Here is a 22,444-nt window from a genome sequence, read left to right as displayed (position 1 = left end):
AAAAAAAAAAAAAAAAAAAAAAAAAAGTCTCACAACCATCCCAAAGGATCCAACATCCTCTTCTGGCTTCCATGGCACCAGCCATGCACTATGCACAAACAGACAGGCAAAATACCCATATATATTAAAAAAATAATAAAAATTAGTAATCACAACAACAGATGCAATAGGATATGGGGAAAAAACATAAAGTCACAATTATGTCTCAGCACTGAAACAGTAAAACAATATCAACTACCTTCAAGATAAAGAACAAAAAATTTTGGCTAGACAGTAGTGGCACATGCCTTTGATCCCAGCACTTGGGAGGCAGAGGCAGGCAGATTTTTGAGTTCAAGGCCAGCCTGGTCTACAGAGTGAGTTCCAGGACAGCCAGGGCTACACAGAGAAACTCTGTCTCAAAAACATAAATAAAATAATAAAAAATTTTGAAGCTAAAGATGATATAAAATTCATTTTAAGTAGTAACAGTAATCTACTCACCTAACAGAAGTATTGGAATCCTAAAAAATATGGCACAGCCAATAAAAAGAACAGATCTTACTTTTTTTTTAAAGATTTATTATTTATTATATGTAAGCACACTGTAGCTGTCTTCAAACACCCCAGAAGAGAGCGTTAGATCTCATTACAGATGGTTGTGAGCCACCATGTAGTTGCTGGGATTTGATCTCGGGACCTTCAGAAAAGCAGACAGTGCTCTTAACCGCTGAGCCATCTCTCCAGCCACCACCCCCCTTATTTTGATCTTACTCTTAATAATGGGAATAAAAGATGTCCTAAGTAATACATGGGAAATTACTATTCTATTTAAAAAGAAATAGTGTGTATGTCTGTGCTCATGTCAATCAACGTTGGCTGTCCTCCTCAAATGCTCTCCAATTTTCTTTTTAAAATGAAGCCAAGCATGGTGCCAAATGCCTGTAACTCAGCACTCAAGACACGAGGACTGTCATTGTAAGTTTGAAGCCAGTAGAATCTATATAGTGAGTTCTAAGTTAGCCAGGGCTATATAGTAAGACCTGCTCCAAATATGTCTGCCCCCTCCTCATCCAAGGGGGAAAACAAACAAACAATACACAGATATAAATAAATCATCAACTCCAAGTCTTACCTGCAGAGCTCAGTCACCAACACAGAGCTTATGTTGCTCTCTAAATGACGTAACTAAGTGTTTTAATAAGCACTTACAAACAGCCCACTGTTGGCACAGAGGCAGGAACAAATGATAAAGTGTGGTTTTCCAGTCAGGTTTTTGTAGTTACTTAGTGTTTCTTACTGAGATTCTATCAAAGCCTAAAAAGTATCAAATGTTGCTTTAATGAATTCTAAGCACGAAAACAGACTCCAAAGTGAACAGGAAGCACTCACTCAAGACACCATCTAACTAACCCTACAGAGTTGGAACTGTAAAAAGTAACCTCAACCTATAACCTCCCAGTGTAAGCCTGTGTTCTAGCACATTCACAGTCCATGGTCAGTCTTCAACTATCAACAGCGGGAAGCATGACCACTTACTCCTTTTTGGTTTCCTCAGCTGACTTGTTCTCTTCCTTCTCTCCACCCTCAGGCTCCGCCTTGGGCTGCTCTGCCTCACTGGATGTAGCAGGTGGAGTCTCATTCTCTTGTTCTTCTAAGGTAGAGATAGATTCCTCTGAACTTCCATCTGGTTCTAAAACATCAGGTGAGCATCAAGTAGATACATTAGAACTCCCACCCCCGATAGTCTATAAAAGTCAAAAACATGTTACTTAACAGACCTACCAATTGTTCAAATTAAAAGAATCATTCTAAAATGAATCACCACATGGCTTTGGAGTATGAGTGCTACCTACCACAGCACTACCCAGCCTGCCACCTTCTTCCATATTGTTAAATCACTGAGTTGCCTATTCAAGGGTTTACCCAGATCATTATGTGAGAAATACCCAACAGTGCATGAACTGGCTATAGTGGCACACATGGCAGTCCCAGCACTTGGTAGGTAGAGGTGAGGATATAAGTTCAAGGGTTCAAGGTCACACCTGTCTACTCAGCAAGTTCCTGAGCTTGCTGTGTCAAGCTCAAACTCTTGTTTCAAGAAAGAAAAAAAAAGTTTTAAGAGAAGTAAAGCCTAATATTTGGACATAATTTCTGAAGACTTGTCATTTCTTCTGAGTGACTCAAGAATGTAAGAAGTGTTGTGTGGTAGTTTAGGGGCTGGTGTCATGCTCTAGCCCTGACTGGCATCAGACTCAAAGTCATCTTTCAGTCTTTACAGTGTCATATATCATTCTGCCATATCACCTGTGACCCAAGGCCGTGAGAGATGCAGTGGTGATCAGCTCACTGACCACATTGGTTTTCAAACTCTGACTTCACATTCCCCTCTACCTTTGGCATAGATACCTAAATTGACTATAGCACTTAAGGATTTTGAGACAAAGAAAAGGCCCTGACAGGGAGAGAATGGTGGTGTGCTAATCCTGCAGAACCGAGCTATGCAGGGAGAGGATGAAAGGAAAGGGGTAAAGAGAGAAAGAAAAAAGTCACAAGACAAAGGCTAACAGGGAGAAAGGACAGGAGGCTAGAAATGGCAGGAAGGAAGCAGTTCTGCAGGCTGACAGACTTACTCTGCCTCCATCCTTATACCTGCCTGAGTATCATCTCTTCCCCACTAAGGCAAACCACACCCAGGGTTGAATAACCCACATGCTTCCCCATGGCCTCTTGAGGATTCCACTGCCCATCCTGAAGGATAGAGCCTTCCTGAATTCTAGAGCCATCTTCCCCAGGACACTATTATGTCAAATGTGACAGCAGTTTCTCCTCACTGCTGTTTTTAATTCCAGGAGCATTACATTTCACTTTCCAAAAGGCTTCAGAGAGAAAATGCACTTTTCCATTACCCATGAGGTCCAGCACAACACACAAACATCTCCCTCCATTCAAAAGCTTTAAACACTTCACTACGAACATGAGAATAACTAAGTTCAAAGAGATTTATGAAGTACTTCGAATTGGAGAGGTTTTGTCTTTTTAAATTGTGGCTGCTTTACTTTACCTGGTTTTTCTTCCTCCCCTTCAGCACGTTTGCTTTTGGGTGGAGTTTCCCGGGTAGAATTCACAGCTCGACGTATAGGCATGGTGCTATCTTCTGCTTTCTAAGAAAAAAGATGCCCATAATCACGCAGGCATAAAGAGTTCTCTTCTGTCTCTCTCAAAGGACCTAACTGGGTGTCAAAGATGTAAGAAAATTCTTCAAGTTACTCCAGGATCTGATATAAATTACTTTTAACAAGTTTTTTTTAAAGTGAAACATGATTATTAAAATATTTAAAGTATTTTAGATAGAACTTCAAATTGAAAGTTATAGGGAATTTGGAATCAACTTAGAAGGTTGAAAGTTTTATAAGGCATTTGAAGGGAAAGGGGAGATGAAAAGAACTCTGTATCTATGAAGAACCCAGCAGAGTCAGGGGTTGATCCAAGAGTGAGCTTCAAGAATACATCAGCCCCTACCTCACCTAACTTGTCCGCGTGGATCAGCTGAGCTCCTACTATAAGTGGGAGTGCCTTAGGATGGATGAGTTCACCTTGAGACATATCAGTTGCCATTTAAAATAATGTCTAGGCCTGAATACTGGTGAAACTGAAGCCTCTGCTGTTAATCACAAGGGATGGCCTAATGGCTTCAGTGGGGTGAAGAGTCAACCTAAAGCACAGAAAAGACTTGGTGTGAAGATCAACAGAAACAAAACTAAACTCAAACATCTAAACCCAATATTCCAAAGAGAATTAATATAATGATAAAACTTAAGTTATAGATGACTTAGTTAGCACTTAAAAAAACTACAGACGACATTATTAACATATAACAATGAAGCAAGGCTAAGAGCATAAGCCACAGCAGCTTTGCAATTCCCACAGGAACAAAAGCAGCAAGGACAACAATGGGCTAAGGAACCTAACTCCAATCCCTCCTGCCACTGACTGGAATTTCTGCAGGAGACTAAGGGCAGGTCTAGCCAAGGATCCTGGTTTCTAGATGAGGTTTTTTTTTTGTTTTGTTTTGTTTTGTTTTTGTTGTTGTAGTTTTTGTTTTTTTGTTTTTTTTCGAGACAGGGTTTCTCTATGTCCTGGAACTCACTCTGTAGACCAGGCTGGCCTTGAACTCAGAAATCTGCCTGCCTCTGACTCCCAAGTGCTGGGATTAAAGGCTCCTGCCATCACTGCCAGGCCTCTAGATGACTTTTGTAGTTATCATTTGAATGGGGTCAAGAAAAGTAACTGCAATTTTTAACTTTACCTCTGGTAGAAAAGTACATTTTTTTCCTCGTTAAAGGGCGAATCAAAGTGTAAAACTACCACTGAGAACTTAGCACTGAAGGACTCCGGAGCCAGGGAGGTGAGTTTAGATCACCATCTGGAAGAAGTATTCATCCACGGCCTTGACCTAGTGTGACATAAACTAATGCATATAGAAAAAAGGCACCAGGTGGTGGCGCATGCCTTTAATCCCAGCACTTGGGAGGCAGAGGCAGGCGGATTTCTGATTTCGAGGCCAGCCTAGTCTACAGAGTGAGTTCCAGGACAGCCAGGGCTACACAGAGAAAACCTGTCTCAAAAAAACAAGAAAAAAAAAAAAGGCATAGTCACTATCTACAAATGAGGTGACATGGTGCTACATGCCTGTAACCCAAGAACTCAGGAAGCTGAGGTGGGAGGAGATACTTGCTCAATTCTGAACTTTTGGCCATCCTGAGCTGAAGAATTAGCTCTTTTCTTAACAAGTGAACAAATGAGAACCCACAAATAAATAAACCTTGCGTAGTCACCAAAATTTACCTGATCATCCAAAATTTACCTGATCATCAACATCCTGTCTCCTTAAAAAGAAAAAAGAAAAACAAAACACTAGAGGGGGCACATTCAGTTGGTAAAGGTGTCACGTAAGCATTTCGACCTGCGGTGTACATGCATTCTGAACATGCATGTAAAAGCTGCAAGTGGTGGTACCTGTCTATAACCTCAGCCCAGGGAGGGCAAGACAGATGGATTCCCAAAGTTCAAGTTAACCAGTGTAGATGAAATGATGAGGCCCAGGCTCGGTGTGAGACCCTATCTCACAATATAAGATAGAAAGCAACTGAGGAAGATTCCTGTCTGTGACCTCTGGTCTCCATACATGTACATGTATGTGCAAGCAATATATACAATCTAAATCTAGGACCCTGATATTCTACAATAAAATTATCACAGGAAAATAGCTATTTAAGTGTTTAGGTCTCTGTGCTAATGAGCAATTAACAAAGATGGGGAATATTAGTTTAATTTTACTTTAATCTCTGAATCTTTTAGACATTTAAGACCCTTTAGCCTGTCATATAATAGTCCTAGGCCACAACAAACTGGGTAAATTTTGAAAACATCAAACAGAATGCTTTCAGCTAGAAAAGATCTTTGGGAAACACAGCAGTGGTTCCACACTTCTGTATCCTTGCAAAGACAGCTGAAGAATGCAGCTGGGGGCTGGAGAGATGGCTCAGCGGTTAAGAGCACTGGCTGCTCTTCCGAAGGTCCTGAGTTCAAATCCCAACAACCACATGGTGGCTCACAGCCATCCGTAAAGAGATCTGACGCCCTCTTCTGGTGTGTCTGAAGACAGCTATTTACACATACTTACATATAAAAAACAAAACAAAAAAACAAAAAAAAAAAGAAAGAAAGAATGCAGCTGGGACAGTGCCCTCCGCGGTGACCCAACACTACAGGAGGCTGAGACAAGATGGTCAGCAGTGTAAGATCACTCAAGTCCTTCCTCAGTCTGTCCACTCAGACTGCCCAAACAAGCATCTCATTGACAACACAAATTAGAAATATCTACAAATACCTAAAACTCTTGATAGTCACACAACCAATGTAAAATATGCTACATATGGTATTGCATTCATTTAACCTCAGCATTAGGGGCAAGGGAGACAAAGGCAGAAAGATCTCTGAGTGTGACGCCAGCCTGGCCTACACAATGAGTTCCAGGACAGCCAGGGCCACACAGAGAAACTCAGTATCAAACACCATCCTGCCCCTAAAATAAGGAAGCCAGTATGGCTCAGGACATTAGTTTGTTTGCATGGGAATTTCAGTGCAAACAAGTAGTACTTATGTAGTAATGTATTTTTCCTGAACATAACAAGAAAAAGTAAATAAAGGTGGTATTTCCCCAGGCAAGCACAATACAGAAGTAAACCACTGCCGGTGAACTCACACATGCTCATGTGCACACACACACAGCCAGAGACACTCAGGAGATAAAGTACTTACAGACAGACAAGCCTGATGACCTGATTTTGACCCTGGTATCCACAGGGTGGAGTCATGAGAACCTACTTCTCAAGGTTGTCCACTGACTTCAGCACAAGTCCCACACTCCCCCATCCCAAGTAAATGCATATAATAAAAAAGGTCCTATAGTTGAGGAAAATATTTTTAAAATGTCTGCCTCAGTTCTGAACTTCTTTACTAAAGACCACAGAACACCAAGCCATAGCATTTTTTGTCCTTCTGTAATAGGCTTAGAGGGTTGTTAGACTCACTTTTTGTTTGAAACATAGAGTGTCTCACTATGTAGCCCTGGCTGTCTAGGAAATATGTAGACAGGGCTGTCTTCAAACTCACAGAGATACACATGCCTCTGCCTCCAAAGTGCTGGGATTAAAGTCGTGTGCCACTATGCCCAGCTTAAATTCACTTTTCATTAACATCTAACAGAGCCACATGGATGGGTAGCCAGGACTGCCTTAACATTATCAGTGTACCTTGTACCAGAACTTTTTGTTACAATACTCTGAATGATGAGACATTTTAGACAGCTGTATTAGGTCCCTGGCCAGGATATTTTGGGGGGAGGAAGGAGGTTGAGGGGGCCTTAAGTAGCCCAGGTTGGCATCAAAACCTGCTATGCAGCAGAGGATGACTGGGCTCTTAGCCCACCTCCCCAGTGCGGGTATTACAGCTGCACACCACTCTGGAAATGGATAGGTACTTTTTTCTACTGAGTCACAGATACAGAACTGGGTGCCTAAAAGACAGCAGGGTCAGAATGAGAGTTCAAGAAATATTTGCTAAAGAATGAAAATGGTTCTTTAGCCTGGCTTCATATGGTGTGGAAACCAAAATATATTTTCACTTAGGGTTTATCAAGTTCTCCTGTGGCCACAAATTTTGGGTTCTTTTTATCTGAACTCGAGAATAGTAACATGATTTACTTTTGACAAGGGAGATGCCTAAGTTGTTTTAATATAGGCAATAAAAGCCTGAGGAAGTAAAAAGCCCAGTTCCCTGGTTGCAGTTTATTCCATAAGAAAAGGCAGTAGAAGCCGGGTGGGGGTGTCGCACACTTTAATCACAGCACTTGGGAGGCAGAGGCAGGCGGATTTCTGAGTTTGAGGCCAGCCTGGTCTACAGAGTGAGTTCCAGGACAGCCAGGGCTATACAGAGAAACTCTGTCTCGGAAAAAAAAAACAAACAAAAAAAAAAAAAAAAAAAAAAAAAAAAAAAAAAAAAAAAAAAAAAAAAAAAAAGAAGAGGAAAAGAAAAGGCAGTAGGTGTGGGGCTACAGCATTCATTTCGAATTACTACTACCCTTTAGAATCAGCTTTTTAGCTGATTTTAGCAAGGGTGTCACCATAAACTCCATGTAATACGCATACTTTCTAATGTCACGAACAGACCACTAAATACCTTACATAGCTTAGTTTCCTCACTCAGATAAAGCATCGCGATAGCTAGCAACTTTCCCATTTCATTAATTAGCATGTGGTGATGTCTATCATAGCCGGGGATAGAAGCCAATCACAGTTCCAGATGGCTCCAGTTAAGACTTGCAGCGGCACAGGCTTCAATAACTTCCTAGTCAGCTTTCAGTCGTCCACCTCCTAAGTATGAAAACTAGGGCTAAGAACCTCCACCTTAACATGTGAACTCTCAGGTGACAGTTCACAGTGGCACACCCCCCAGCACTCACACACAGGTGGCTGAGGCAGGAGGCCCACAGAGTCCCAAGGAAGTATTAAGGAGACGGCCTCAAAAACAAAACAAAACAAAACAAAATTTGAGATCAGCTTTGAACAAATTACTCTGAAACTGAAAGAGGTACGACGAATTTAAAAACCTTGTGGCAGTTTTATATGGCCTATGCTGATGAAGATAAAATTGAAGATTAAAAAATAATAATAATAATAAAAACTTGAAAGGCTTTTCTAATAGCTTCTAGGCCTCTCGGCTAAGACCAAATGCAGTATGGCTCTCTAGACACATTTCATGTCTAAAATGCTTGCGCATGAGGTCCAGGTCTAATTCAGACTCGTTCTCCAAAGCAATGGACAGTGTGAGAAGAGCAGTAAGCAACCTGGGGAGAAGTCACGAGCACTTCTGGCTGTGCGAGAGGGTTTAGCTCCAAGGGCGTTAAGGAAAACGGACTGGTTAAGTCTGGATCAACTCGGGCCTAGGTTTAAGACGGCTGACACTGACAATCCTGCGTCGGCCATGGGAGCGCCGCTGGGGCTGAGGGAGGTGTAGGCTCGCGGGAAAACGGAAGCGCAAGGCTGTCAGGGTAGCGGCGGCGGCGGCGACAGCAGCGAAGCGACAGCGCCCAGAGGCTGAGCATCGCCCGGAGGAGCAGCGAAGACAAAGGCGCGAGCGGCTGCGCGACAGAGCCGTGGCGGCGGAAGCGCAGAGCTAGCGGAGTGGGGGACCGAGATGGGCGCGGGGCCGCTGAGGGTGACAGCCGAGGTACCGCGCAGAGACCGCTCCGCGCTCCGGTCTGCGAGGACGCGCCGGCGACCAGCGGGGCCTCGGCTCCGCACACTCACCACTGGGAACTCCGTAATGGCGGCCACGGCGGCGGCGGGGGCGGAGAACCCGGGAGGGCGGGCCCGCCGCAGCCAGTCACCACCGCCGGCATCTTTCGAACCGGCTTGAAGACAGTTGACAGTAGGCCGAAGGGAGGGCGCGGCGGAAGTCGGGCCACACGCCTCGGAGCATGCGCGAGCCCGCAGCCAATAGGGCTCTGCGGCGCACGTCGGAGCATGCGCGCTGAAACGCGGTGGGGGGGGCACGGCCAGGGAAGAGCTGCCCCTCCTCCCCAAGTCCAAACAAAACAAGGGCAGGAGCGCGCGCCGCAGGGCCCGGGAGGCCCGCGCGCCAGGGGCAGGGGCCAGGTGGCGGGCGCGACGCGAGAGGGCGCAGCGGCCGCGGCGGACGGACAAAAGCCGCCGGCATTCGGTCCCTGCGTCCCGCCTCTTGCGCCCGGGGCAGGGGCGTCAGCGCCCAGGCCGGTGGCCTCCGACACTCGCGCACGGAGCCCGCGCCCACTCCCTGCGCGCCGGGTCCGTCCCGCGTTACCTCTGAGCTCCGGCGCTCGCGTCCCGTACGGCCGGCCTCTCAGGGTTGCCGCGGACCACCGATCGCCGACTCCGACACCGCTGTCCTCCAGGCCGGGCACCGAGCTCTGCCGCCCCGCCCCCCTGCCCGCGGCCCCGCGCGCGCGCCCCCGCGCCGGCCCCGCCCCCCGCGCGCTCCCGCGAAGCGGGTCCCGGGCGGGCGCGCAGGGGCGCGACGGGGCGCTCGGGGTTGGGGGGACGGCGGACGGCGCCAGGCAAAGCGTGGCTAGGAGCTAGCTAGGAAGGCTGCGTCCTGCATGCTTGGCGCGTTCTCTGTTCCCGATTCCGAGTCTTTCGTGTTTGGGGTCCCAGCCTCTCTTTAGCCCTGGAAGACGGTGCTAGACAACAACAGGCACTTCCTGAGTCCACACGGAATTGGCAGTGTAGTGAATAAGGTCTGGTCGTACACGGCCCGGAAGATGCTTTTCTCCAGCGTGAGCCGGTCTGCCCCAGCTTCTTGATTTGCATGCACAGACAGCTTCCCCTCACCGCCAAAGAAACCACGGAATTAGAAGGGAGTTGCCTTTTATTTGGCGCTTTACGTTGAGATCTGCCTATTCATGTAATTTGCACGGCACCACCGCCTTTGAAAACTGTAGTACTTGGGGCTGGAGTAGTAGTTCAGTTATTAGTACGTGTCTACTATGAAGAAAGCCCTGGGTTCCTTCACCAGCGCCTCATAAAGCCCAGCGTGATGACGCAGACTCAATAGGTGGAAACAAGAGGATGGAAATTTCAAGGTTATTTTGGGTAGGTAACCAACCTGAGGCCAGCTTGGAATGCCTGAGAGCCTGTGTAAAGAAGGAAAAGGAACTATTGCAGGTGTAATTCTTCAAAGCCACTTTGGAAAAACTCAATGTGTCTAACGTAGCCGAAGTCTTGTGGGTATGGAGCTGGTACATGCATGGCACCGAAGCTTACCGCAGTGGACCGGTTCTTACCTGCAGGTCAATCTAAGGGCTTATTTAGGAAACCAATTAGACACGCCTTCAGCCCTCCACCTGACATTAGCTTTCCCAGCCATAGTGGCTGAAACCCCAACGGTTCTAAGTAGATTAAATAAATCACCCCACCAAAAATTCCTCACTGGTGATCGTCAGCACCTGGTGACATCACCCATTCCCTGGAACACTGGTGTCATAGTCAAGCTCTTCAAAAGGGATTTATGGGGAGGATCTTAGAGGATTTAGAGAGGAGGGGATGTGATCAAATATGTCGTATGAAAAAATTAAAATTTTTTAAAAAGGGTTTTTGGTCTTTTTGAAGAACTCTTTTAAAACCATCTTTTAATTTTTTTTTTTATGTGTGTGTGCCTGTTTGTATGTGTTCCAGGTGTGTGCAGATGTCTGAGGACTGTCTGCACTCCTGGGGATTGAGTTAGTAGGTTGTAAGCTGTCTGATGTGGGTGCTGGGAACCAAACCGAGGTCCTCTACAAGAAGGGACCTCAGTCACCAAGACACCTGTCCCCATCCCACGTTTATATGTTGGTATAATTGGAAACTTGCTACATTTGGTGTCAGGGTTTGAAGCAGGATCACTCTATGTGATCTTACCTGTTGGCATTTCGTCTACGATCTGCAACAGCCAGGTGTGCCTGACTCACTAAAAAAAGGGGCTGCTTTGTCCCCTCTTCACTCTCTTGCTCTTGCCCCTTACCCCTCTCTCCCCATTCCCCTACCCCCCCCTCCACATGCTCATAACCGGCCTCTACTCCTCTCCCTCTGTCCCTCTCTCCCTCCCCCTCCACCCCCTGCCTTTCAACTCCCCTCCCCATGCCCTGAATAAACCCTATTCTATACACTATATCCATCTACAGCTGGTCCCTTAGGGGGAAGGGATGTCTCAGCATGGGCCCACAGAGGCACCCCCTTCTCCCACACTATACCTGACCTCCATTAAACATATCCCTAGTTTCTCTTTATTTTTATGAAACACAACATTGCCTGGCCTGGAGCTTACTGTGTAGGTCAGAGTGGCCTCAAAGTCACCAAGATCCACCTGCTACTTAGGAATTTTTAAGTCCTACCTCATGCAAGATGAGCCCAATAAGAATTGCAAAGCTGGACAGTGGTGGCACACGCCTTTAATCCCAGCCCTTGGGAGGCAGAGGCAGGTGGATTTCTGAGTTCGAGGCCAGCCTAGTCTACAGAGTGAGTTCCAGGACAGCCAGAACAACACAGAGAAACCCTGTCATGGAAAAAAAAAAAAAAAAAGCAAGACATCCTAAGATTAATTTTTGCCTAAGATTTAAAAAAAAAAAATCTTACTCTGTTTAAAAGAAAGCAAAATGATAGAACAATTTTTTTTAAAGAACATACAACCAAGTATTTGCCAAAAACTGAGTCATAAGTCTCAAGAAAGTCCTTGGAACCTGGTGTGATGAAGCACCGCTTTGATCACAGTACTCAGGAGGCAGAGTGGGGCAGATGGCTAAATGCAAGGTTAGCCCTGTCTACCGTGTGAGTTCCAGGACAGCCTCGGCTAGGTAGAGACCCTGTCTTGAAAAATCAAACCCTGGAAAAGTCACTATATCTAGATTTCAACAAAAGGTAAGGTATGTTTAACTTAGCATACAGAAAGTTTTGCAGAATCCACAGCCTGTTATTAAGGCAATAATTGTTTTTTCTCCCTCCCGAGTCCTTAGATGTAGAACTATAGGGCACATAAGTCTGCTCGACTAAAACTTCACCTTTATGTAGAGAAGAGGGGGTGACTTTGAAGTTAGGCATAAAGATGGATAAAGTTGAAATAACTGCTGAGTGACAGAGTTCCAGCACAGAACCCAGTGGTACAGTCACGAGGCTGAGCACAGAACAATAGTTCTAGTCTTACTCATAGCTCATATTTACTGTGGGAGCTTTGAAGAATAAACCTTGGTTGGCTGGGAGGGAGAGGTTTCTGTTTCCGATAGAGTGGCTCACTTTGTTCCAAGAGTCATGGCTGCAGGATTGCAGTTTCAGGCTTGGGATCCTTCAGGATGTCCAGTATGAATGAGGCTGGGGTTGGTGGTGTGTCACTTCATTTTCCTGATGTCCAGCCAGAAGACTGGACAGTGACTCTCAATCTTGGTTTTCCTGTTTTGTTTTGTTTTTTTGAGACAGGGTTTCTCTGTCATAGCCTTGGCTGTCTTGGAATTCACTCTGTAGACCAGGCTGGCCTTGAACTCAGAAATCCACCTGCCTCTGCCTCCCAAGTGCTGGGATTAAAGGTGTGCACCACCACCGCCCTGCTAAATAAAATCTTTAAAAAAAAAAAAAAAGTGTAGGGGCTGGAGAGATGGCTCAGTGGTTAAGAGCACTGACTGCTCTTCTGCAGATCCTGAGTTCAATTCCCAGCAACCACATGGTGGTTCACAAACATCTGTAATGAGATCTGATGCCCTTTTCTGGTGTGTCTGAAGACAGCTACAGTGTACTTACATATAATAAATAAATCTTTTAAAAAAAAAGTGTAAAATTCTGAAACACATCTATGGGTAATAGTTTTGGACAAAGGCTTACAAGCTAGAGTTGGAGTGTAACTCTGCAGAGCACTGGCTCCAGCACGTGTGAGGCACTGGGCACAATGGTGAAAGAAAAGGTTTCTGAACTAGTGGATAAAAACCAATCAGATTTTACAAAGTGACATCACCTTATGATGTTGGAGCCCAAGGAAGCCACCTGTCTTCCCTTCAAGAGCCTGTGACCTGGCCTGATGGGTGTCAGCATGATTCACGACGCAGTAGGACCCACCATGTCCACCTACTTGAGGGCTTCTAGAAAAACAGAAAGACTCTCCTCTGACTATGAGGGGGTGTGTGTGCGCTTGAACGCGTGTAAGCATGTGTGTTTTCTCACAGCCTTGAGTGTGCTAGGCAAGTCTATCCCGAGGGTGTATCTCTGAGCTATACCCTCAGCCCTAGGATAGTCATTCTAGCACAGCTCTCTAATCTGTAGCATTTTAGACGCTGAAGAGTTTACAGTTCAGCCCACAAGGCAAGGAGAACAGGAGGGCTCTTATCAAAGATGTCATAGAATATCCCAAGTTACAGGGCTTACCTGACAATCAAGGTCCCCCGACCACTGTACCCCACCCTTACCCCATGCCAGAGGTAAAACCACTGCATTTGAGAAGATGAAGATCCTGCTTAGCTTGCTGGGTCAGCTAGAGCAGACCTGGTCTGGATTTCACCGTATATAGAAAGTAAAATTGTCCACAAGGCTATCCCCGCTCTTCCATTGATATTTGGTGGTCATTAGGTCAATGTTCTCTGGGCAGCTAAGTAGCCCATTCTACAATGGGTAACCAGAGACAGTGGGTAGGCTCATAGGCTCAGCGACAAGCAGTGTGACCAGCTGTCCCCATATATTCACAACATGGAGGATGGGAATAAGGAAGTGTACAGTTGATGGTTGGAGGTTTATCTTTTGAGACAGGATTTCTCTATGTAGTCCTGGATGTCCTGGAACTATGTAGACCAGGCTGAGCTTGAACTCACAGAGATCCTCCTGCCTCTGCCTCCTGAGTGCTAGGATTAAAGGCACATGCCACCATATCTGGGCCAAACTTTCAGTTTTTAAACCAAGGAAATTCCAGATCTGGGTAGTGGTGGCACACGCCTTTAATCCCAGCACTTGGGAGGCAGAGGCAGGCAGATTTCTGAGTTCGAGGCCAGCCTGGTCTACAGAGTGAGTTCCAGGACAGCCAGGGCTACATAGAGAAACCCTATCTCGAAAAATAAAAAATAAAAATCAATCAATCAATCAATCAAATGTTTAAATATCTGTAATTAGAAATATTGGATCCACCATGATAGATGGAGGAAGGTAGAAGAAAAGATGAAGGAAGAGACAGAAGGAGGGAGAGACATAGAGAAGGTGGCTGAGACAGACATTCCAAAGCATGTCAAGACTCTGAATACTTCTTTTGTTTGTTTGTTTGTTTGTTTGAGACAGGGTACTTCAAAGCTGTTTTTGGTGTTACATGCCCATCACTGTGGAGGCTGAGGCTGAGGCTGAAGAAGCAGTGAGCTCAAGGTTATCTTATACGAGATAGCTAGATGATGTCACAAGGAGAAAAGTGGAAAAAGCAACAAAACCTGCTGGTTGTGGGGATACACACTTGCAATCCTTCCACTCGGGAGGTGGGAGGGGCAGGGTCAGAGCTGGGGCTAGCCTGGTCCCCATGTTAAGCTGCATGCCTGAGCTACTTAAAGAACCTACTTTCAGACACGATACCTAAGGGGGTATATGTGGCACTGGAGAGCTGGCTCAGTGGTTAAGAATATTTGCTACTAGACATAGGACCTGAGTTAAGTTCCTAGCACTGCACTCAGTGTGGGCAGCATTCAGAACTCTAGCTCCAGGGGATCCAATGGCCTCTTCCGGCCTTAGTAAACACCCCTACACATTGCATGTGTTCATATGTAGAAACAAAGTTTTGGGAATGTAAAAACAAAGTTTTGGTGGCCAGAGTGACCAGGCTAAGTTAAGACCAGCCAAAACAAAAATTAAGTGTTCTCAGAAAAACTCCCCTACCCTGCCCTGTACTGAATTCCAAGAAAAATCACAAACCATCTTGGCCATACTGCTGGCCTCAAACTCAGAAATCCACCTGCGTCTGCCTCCCAAGTGCTGGGATTAAAGGCATATGCCACCACTACCTGGCCTTGAGATATTAATGGCTGACCAATGAGTTTAAAAATATGCTGCTGCTTTGCTGACCAATCATAATGTAGCAGTTCACCCCCTTCGCAAAGAGGGTATAAAAGATTTGTGCTTCTTGAGCTCAGGGTTGACTCTCCCTGCGAGGCTGAGCAACCCCATACATGTTGGATCAATAAACCTCTTGCTATTGCATCGATCTGTCGTCAAGTTGTGTTCTGGAGGGTCGAGCACCTAGGCTAAGACCTTGGGGGTCTTACACATAAACAGACCAAACAATATTTAAAGTTTAATTATATATAATTATATTTTTTATAACTATATATAATTATATGTGTGTGTGTGTGTGTGTTAGTGTTATATGTTGCAGTTGGGGAGTCAGGGATACAGTTCAATTGGAAGAGTTTGCCTGGCATACAAGGAGTCTTGAATTAATTAGTACATGCTTGTAATCCCACCGGGAAGGTATAAACAGGAGAATTGGAAGGTCAAGGTCATCCTTGGCTGTGTAGCAAGATCAAGGCCACCCTTGGTAAAATGGGACCCTGTCTCAGTAATAAAAATAATAACCTAGGCTATCTTAATTTGAGACCCACTGGGGGTGGAGGGGCACACAAAAACCAAACCAAAGGCCAGGTAGTGGTGGCATATGCCTTTAATCCCAGCACTTGGGAGGCAGACGCAGGTGGATTTCTGAGTTTGAGGCCAGCCTGGTCTACAGAGTAAGTTCCAAGACAGGGCTAAACAGAGAAACCCTGTCTCAAAACAAAACAAAACAAACAAACAAAAAGACACTAAGCAGTAAGGGAAGGGAAAGTGGAAACTTCTGGCTTCTTAGGAAAGTCAGCTATGTCAAATGATGTTTTGGCTGGGGCACACAAGTGAAAGAATGTTTTGCTGAAGCAAACACACATGAAAGGATGAGTGATGTTTGGAAGGAATATAAATATGATCGTGGGAGAGTGGAAGCTCAAGCATTGGTTTCCTTCGCTCCTCCTCGATATTCTTTGCTCACAGCAGGCATGTATTGGTTTGCCTTACGTGGTGTTGTTGAGCTTTGCTTGTGGTGATGCCGTAGAGAGACACTCACCAGAGAACTTCTTTCGAGGTTCCTGGGGCTTCTTGCCACTTCCGAGGTGGATATGGGCCCACTGATGAGCCTCACAGTTTCTTTTTCTTTTTCTTTTTTCTTTTTGTTTTTTTTTTTGAGACAGGGTTTCTCTGTGTAGTCTTGGCTGTCCTGGAATTCACTTTGTAGACCAGGCTGTCCTCAAACTCAGAAATCTGCCTGCCTCTGCCTCCCAAGTGCTGGGATTATAGGCGTGCGCCACCACCACCCAGCTCGCAGTTTCTTTGGATTGAACTGTCCTTGCTGACAGGTGAGTGGTGTCTGCTGAGTGGACTGGATTGCACATGCTGATTCGTGTTGGTGTTTTGCTAGAGGACTGGACTGCTGATATCCTGATAATGAAAATTAGACTCACCCCCAGAGAACTACTTCTAAGCATGTCTATTTCCCCTATGTCCTAATAATGTTCCTTTTCTGCTATGGCTGGTGAGCTGTAGGAGAGGAGAGAGATCGAACCCTTATTAAGAAAAATTTCTGCCCAAAGAGATGAGACTGCTTTACAATGCATCCCCGAGTCCCCGGGGAACCCTCTCTACCCCAGGTCTGTTATCCATTCAGAACAAAGCATGTGAAGTGTTTCCTAAAATATGCTAAAGGAAAATGACACATAGAGCAATTGCAAGTGAAGACAGCATCTGTTAATTGTACATGGCCACACGTGACTAAGGTTATAGTGTGTGGGAGAAAATGAATTGAAGGTAAGACGCCTGCCATATTTGATCTCTGTCCATGATCCAAAGAACCCTCAAGTGGATGTGATATTTCTATTTTAGATGAGGAAACTGAGGCAAGGCTGAGTTAGCACTCTTGTTCTTCAGTTTCACCACCCCAAAGAAAGAAAGAGAGAGAGAGAGAGAGAGAGAGAGAGAGAGAGAGAGAGGGAGGGAGAGGGAGAGAGAGAGGAGAGAAAGAGAGAGAGAGGAGAGAAAGAGAGAGAGAGAGAGAGAGAGAGAGAGAGAGAGAGAGAGAGAGAGAGAGAGAGAGAAAGAGAAAGAAAGAAAGGAGGAAGGAAAGAAAGGTAGGTTCCTGGTGGAAAAAATTTAGACCTAAGATCAAGTAAGTCCTGACACATGACAGGGACAGCCTCTGGGGCTCAGAGTTCCCCACCTGGCAAAAGGAAGCAAGCCCATCTTTACAAGCTGGTGTGAAGAAAACTGGATGCCAGCCTGCAGTACTTGGAAATCAGGTTTTTTTGTTTTTGTTTTTTCGAGACAGGGTTTCTCTCTGTAGCCCTGGCTGTCCTGGAACTCACTCTGTAGACCAGGCTGGTCTCGTACTCAGAAATCCACCTGTCTCTGCCTCCCAAGTGCTAGGATTAAAGGTGTGCGCCACCACCGCCCTGCTGGAAAATCAGTTTTTACTGTTTTATTTCATGTGTTTTTGGGAGAGGATGCTCCATGGGCAGGAAACCATGGAGGCCAGAAGAGGATACTGGATCCCCAAGAGCTGGAATTACAAGTGGTTGTGAGCCACCTGATATAGACACTGGCAAGTAAGCTTGGATCCCCCTGGACGAGCAGTGTACTTATTCGATAAGCCATCTCTCCAGCCTTGTCATTCTTTTCTGCACCACCTCACCATTTACTGTGTCTCAATACATAGAACCAGGTTGAATTCCTTGTTCTCCGGAGAGGTGGGATGTACAGTTTTGGTACTACAGATAAAAGATGTTTCTGGATTTAAGGAACATGTTTTTATTTAGCCTTTGGAACTTGCCAGAGCTGCATGTTCAGCCCTCCCAAAATAATTTCAACTTTGGTATTCCCGGGAGTCACCCGAAGGCCTATGGGCGGCCTTTTCTCTTCTTCTGGCTTAGGAGACTGTGGTCTCCAGTTCTTCATTGCTCCTCCATTACCTCAGCCACGATGCTTGGACCAATCATGATGCTTAGACTGGTCCAACACCTGTCCTGAGGGGTTCCAGAGAACTGCCCATTCCAAAGAGCCTCAGTTACTCATACTGTGTGGCTAACTTGGTAGATTGGAAATGGTTTTTAAGAGTGAGCCCTGTCATTTCTTCTGCTGAGCATTTGTAGTAACTCCTGGGGCCCAGCAAGATGGATCAGCAGGTACACGCATCTGCTACAAAACCTGACAATCCTGAGTTTGGTTTCTGGAATCCACAAGGTAGGAGGAGAGATTTGAGTTGTGCAAAACTGTCCTCTGACCTGTGTGTTCACCATAGCATGCACATCTGACACACCAAACACACACACACACACAGATGCCTCCTCTATATAGGTAAAAATTATAAAGGTGGTCTCCAGTAAAATCTGAGAGGACAGTGGTGCTATGCTTAAGGTAGGGAATATGTTCTAAGAAATGTGTCTAAGAGATTTCAGTACACCAACCTTGATGGGGTGGCTCACTCCACACTTGTGCTATGTAGTGCATCCTCCTGTTCCCAGGCTGTACCCCTGTACAGCATGCTATAGCACTTGTAGGCAACTGTTAACACAGAAGCATCTGTGTATGAAAAAAATACAGTAAAAATGTGGGTCGAGGGAACTAGAGAGGTGGCTTGGAGATTCACAGTGCTTTCTGGTCTTGCAGAGGACCAGGGTTTGCAGTACTAGGATCAGGCAGCTCACAACTGCCTGTGCATCTGAAACCCTCTTCTGGCTTGCACTCACACGTGCTTCCCATCCCTCTGCCCAGAGGTATACACAGAAAAGAAAAACAGAATCACGGGCTGGAGATACAGCCCAGCATTGAAGCAACTTAACTGCTCTTCCAGAGCACTGGGTTCAATTTCCAGTATCCAACTCACAACCACTTGGTTAACTTGGGACAAGAGATCCAACATACTCTTTTGGTCTCCAAGGGCACTAGGCACACGTGACACAGCTATATACATGCAGGTAAGACAGTGATATATGTAAAAATGAATGTTTATATTTATACAACAGCAGGCACTAGGGGTTGTCAGCTCCACTGTATGCAAATAGCTGCAGTGTTGGATGGGTTACTGCTCACTGGAATCCCAGAGTTCTCTTACCTGTTCAGAAAGGGCCCATCTGGACTGCTCTTAGAAGGGTTGTTCAAATTGCTGGGAGGGGGCGTGGGGAGGCATGGGTAGGGCTTGAGTGGACCCTCACAGCTTCCGACCCACCTTTCTTCCTTTTGGATAAGCTGTGTGAGGACCACCTGCAGAGGCCCTAGGCTTTCCCTCTGTTTCCTGTACAAAGTCTTGATTCCTATTGAGGTCATTTTTGCTGTTAGCTTTTTTGATGGCCTAATTCATTTCTTTAGAAAAATGTCATGTTTCTTAAAAATTACCTCAAGGCAGCAAGTTACGAATGCCTCAGTTTGAGAAGCTGTTATTGTTGCTTCATTGGTGGCAACTTGTGGTTTCCAGTATGGTTTAGTTATCCAGGCAGCAACTCAATGCTAGCCCCCACTAATTTTTTGGTTTTTGAGACAGAGTTTCTCTATGTAGCCCTACCTGTCCTGGAGCTCCATTTGTAGACCAGGTTGGCCTCAAACTCAGAGACCCATCTGCATCTGTGTCCCAAGCAACAAGATTAAAGGTATGGAACACCATCACCCAGCTAATTTCTGTGTTTTTTCAGACATGGCCTATGTAGCCCTGTCCTGAAGAAAGTAGGTAGACAGACCAGGCCTGCCTACCTGCCTTCTGAGTGCTGGGATTAAAGGTAGGAGCCATCATGCCTGGTCTTCCTACTTCCTTTTGAGATAGTGTCCCATCGCTTTACAAGGATAACCTTGAACGCCTGGTCCTCTGCCTCCATTTGCTAAGTGCTGGGATTGCAGATGTGTGGGCCTTGCTCCTCCCCATGCCATGCTTGCCTAACTTTGATCTAACCTGTATTCCAAGGATGGGGGGAGGCGTGGGAGGTCGGTCCTGTGAATAGCTGGCACTACAGTTGTACAACACTGGCTTATGTAGGTAACTGTGTGGTGTACATGTGTACGCTCCTTCACGCACACAATGCACAGCGCTCAACCATTCTCACTGTACTGTATTTACTCACTGACCCCGCAGCTGACCATCTTGCCTTGGGAATGCCCTCTCTTGGGGATCAGGATTACAGGCAAGCTTCCACATCCACCCTGCTTCTATGTGAGTTTCTGGGGGACCTGAGCTCCAGTTCTTGCCTTTAGACAGGATCTCTGTGGCGGATCAGCATGCGACCACTTCCTAAGGCTGGGCTACAGCACACAAAGCCATGCTCACCGTTTTATGTGGATGCTGGAGATTTGAACTCGGGTTCCCAAGCTTGCACAGCAAGCACTCTCACCAGTAAGACATCCCAGCCTGGGTCTCCCGAGGTAGAATCTAACCCTTTAGCCCAGGCTGACCTTGAATTTGCTGCAATTCTGTGTTCGACTTTCATCATGCCCTTGAATTAAAGGCAGGCGCTAAGCAAGCCCAAACATATCATACTCATTTTAAACTGGATCCAATCAAACTGTGCTTTCCAGGAGACCCCCCCCAAGGGGAGCAATCCCAATACTGTGCACAGGTTCTCTGTTTATACACTGCTCATAACTTCACGTATCATGTTGAGACTAGAACTCACTATGTAGTCCAGAATGAACTTAAGCTTGAAGCAAGTCTTGTTTTCCACAAACAGATTAATAAAGGAATCACACGACCTAGTTTTTGAATGTGTACATGTATGCACAGAGGCCAGCATATTCACTTAAGCAGTCTTACATGGAGCCTGGAGGGCTGGTATACACGCGCATGCACAGAGGCCAGCGTATTCACTTAGATAGTCTCACATGCAGCCTGATTCTGAGCTGGGCTCAGCCCGGTCCAGGAAAGCACTGTGGGAAACGGTTTGGCCTCTTCAGCTGGCAGGTCTCCCCTTCCTGTGGATGCTGTCACAGAAGTCAGCATAAACCTTAGATTATGTGGGCATGAAATATAGAGTATTTACCTGGGATCTGCCTAGCTGTGTTCCTAAACTCAGTTTGTAGGGTGAAAGCCATGATGGTGGAAGGAAGCAAACGACCCAGTCATTGCCGCACACAAAAGACCCAACAGGTCTATCAGAGGCTTCACACACACAGAAGGGCCTGAAGGAAGCTTGAGTGGAGTGATTAGGTCTTTCGTGCAGAGTGTGTAACTTTAAGCTGCATTCCTACTACAAAGCAGAATTTAGCTTTAGACTTTTTGCACTTTGTGTGCACGAGCTTTTGTGTGTGTGTGTGTGTGTGTGTGTGTGTGTGTGTGCGCGCACGCATGCTCATGTGCTTCTGAGTGTCAGCGTATGTGAGTGTCAGCGTATGTGCAGAGGTTACAGGACTATTTTAGAACTGATTCTCTCCTACCACATGTTGGACAAATTTTTTACATTCCTTAAAGAGAACCTTTCAAAGTCTTTTTTAAATAAATGATTTATTTTTATTTCACGTGCATCATTATTTTGACTGCCCTCATATCTGGGTGAAGGTGTTGGGCGTGTTGGAGTTGGAGCTATTGGCAGTTGGGAGCTGCCTGTGAGTACTGGGAACTCAACAGGGCTCTCTGGAAAAGCAGCCAGTGACTAACCACTGAGCCACCTCTCCAGTCCCTCCTTTGGGACCCTTAACTACTGAATGATGGGATTTAGAAATCAGTGGTGACCCTGGGTGACCTGCTACCCAGGGTTGTAATATACACAGCTAGATTGTCTCAGGTTTGCTTGTCCTGGACCACAAGGGCACCCACACCTAGGCATAGGCACCCTCTGTATCCATGCTGGACAGAGACACACATGGCACACACACACCCTGTCAGAGGCTGCTGGGACTGGATGATACAACAGCCACATAGCACCTCCTAGGACGGGACACAGCTGACGGCTGTCAAAAGGACAAGTCTTTATTTTAAACTTGCAATGCTCGTCTTTATTTTGTTCCTTATATTTTGAAAGTGAAAAGAAATAGTATTGAGTCAATTCCTTTTTTATGTTTTTAAATATTTGTTCTATGTATTTACAAGCCTTAAAGTTGCTCTAACGATTTCAACGGTATTAAGGGTATTTTCCAGGGTAGCACTTTTTTTGAACAATTCTTGGATTTTTCTGGTCCACAGTACTTCCTTCTGTTCCAAGGTTATGTATGTTTTGATTACTAGTGTGATTTTTAAATTTTCTGAAGCAAGCTGAGAGGCAGGCAGAAAGATCTGATGAGAGGGCTGGAGTGGGGTAAGGAAGGGAGGGGGAGGGGAAAAAGGATCTTTCTTACCTTGTTCACCCCAAACCTTCTCAAATCGGGACTAACAGCTATGCCTTAACACA

The 22,444-nt window shown here is 45.8% G+C and overlaps 1 protein-coding gene across 10 annotated transcripts in view; it reads right to left on the bottom strand.

Moving 5' to 3' along the window:
• Positions 1–9,529, bottom strand: part of Hp1bp3 (heterochromatin protein 1 binding protein 3) — a 26,747-nt gene extending 17,218 nt beyond the window's left edge. For 2 of the 10 annotated variants that reach the window (XM_031379185.1, XM_031379188.1), the window contains exons 1-4: positions 9,385–9,529; positions 3,502–3,694; positions 3,044–3,143; positions 1,519–1,672 (exon numbers count right to left, since the gene is read on the bottom strand). In XM_031379185.1, coding sequence (XP_031235045.1) covers positions 1,519–1,672; positions 3,044–3,143; positions 3,502–3,597 — 350 coding nt within the window. In that variant the 5' untranslated portion in view covers positions 3,598–3,694; positions 9,385–9,529. Of the gene's footprint in view, positions 1–1,518; positions 1,673–3,043; positions 3,213–3,501; positions 3,695–8,776; positions 8,796–8,852; positions 8,978–9,384 lie in introns of those variants that run through there. The other 8 variants (XM_031379186.1, XM_031379189.1, XM_031379190.1 and 5 more) reach the window with 6 other exon arrangements.
• Between the last annotated feature and the right edge of the window lie 12,915 nt (positions 9,530–22,444).

Source organism: Mastomys coucha, unplaced genomic scaffold (genome assembly GCF_008632895.1).
Source record: "Mastomys coucha isolate ucsf_1 unplaced genomic scaffold, UCSF_Mcou_1 pScaffold18, whole genome shotgun sequence".
NCBI lineage: Eukaryota > Metazoa > Chordata > Mammalia > Rodentia > Muridae > Mastomys > Mastomys coucha.
The sequence above is the reverse complement of the archived record's forward strand: the minus strand, read 5'-3'. Positions and strand labels throughout refer to the sequence as shown.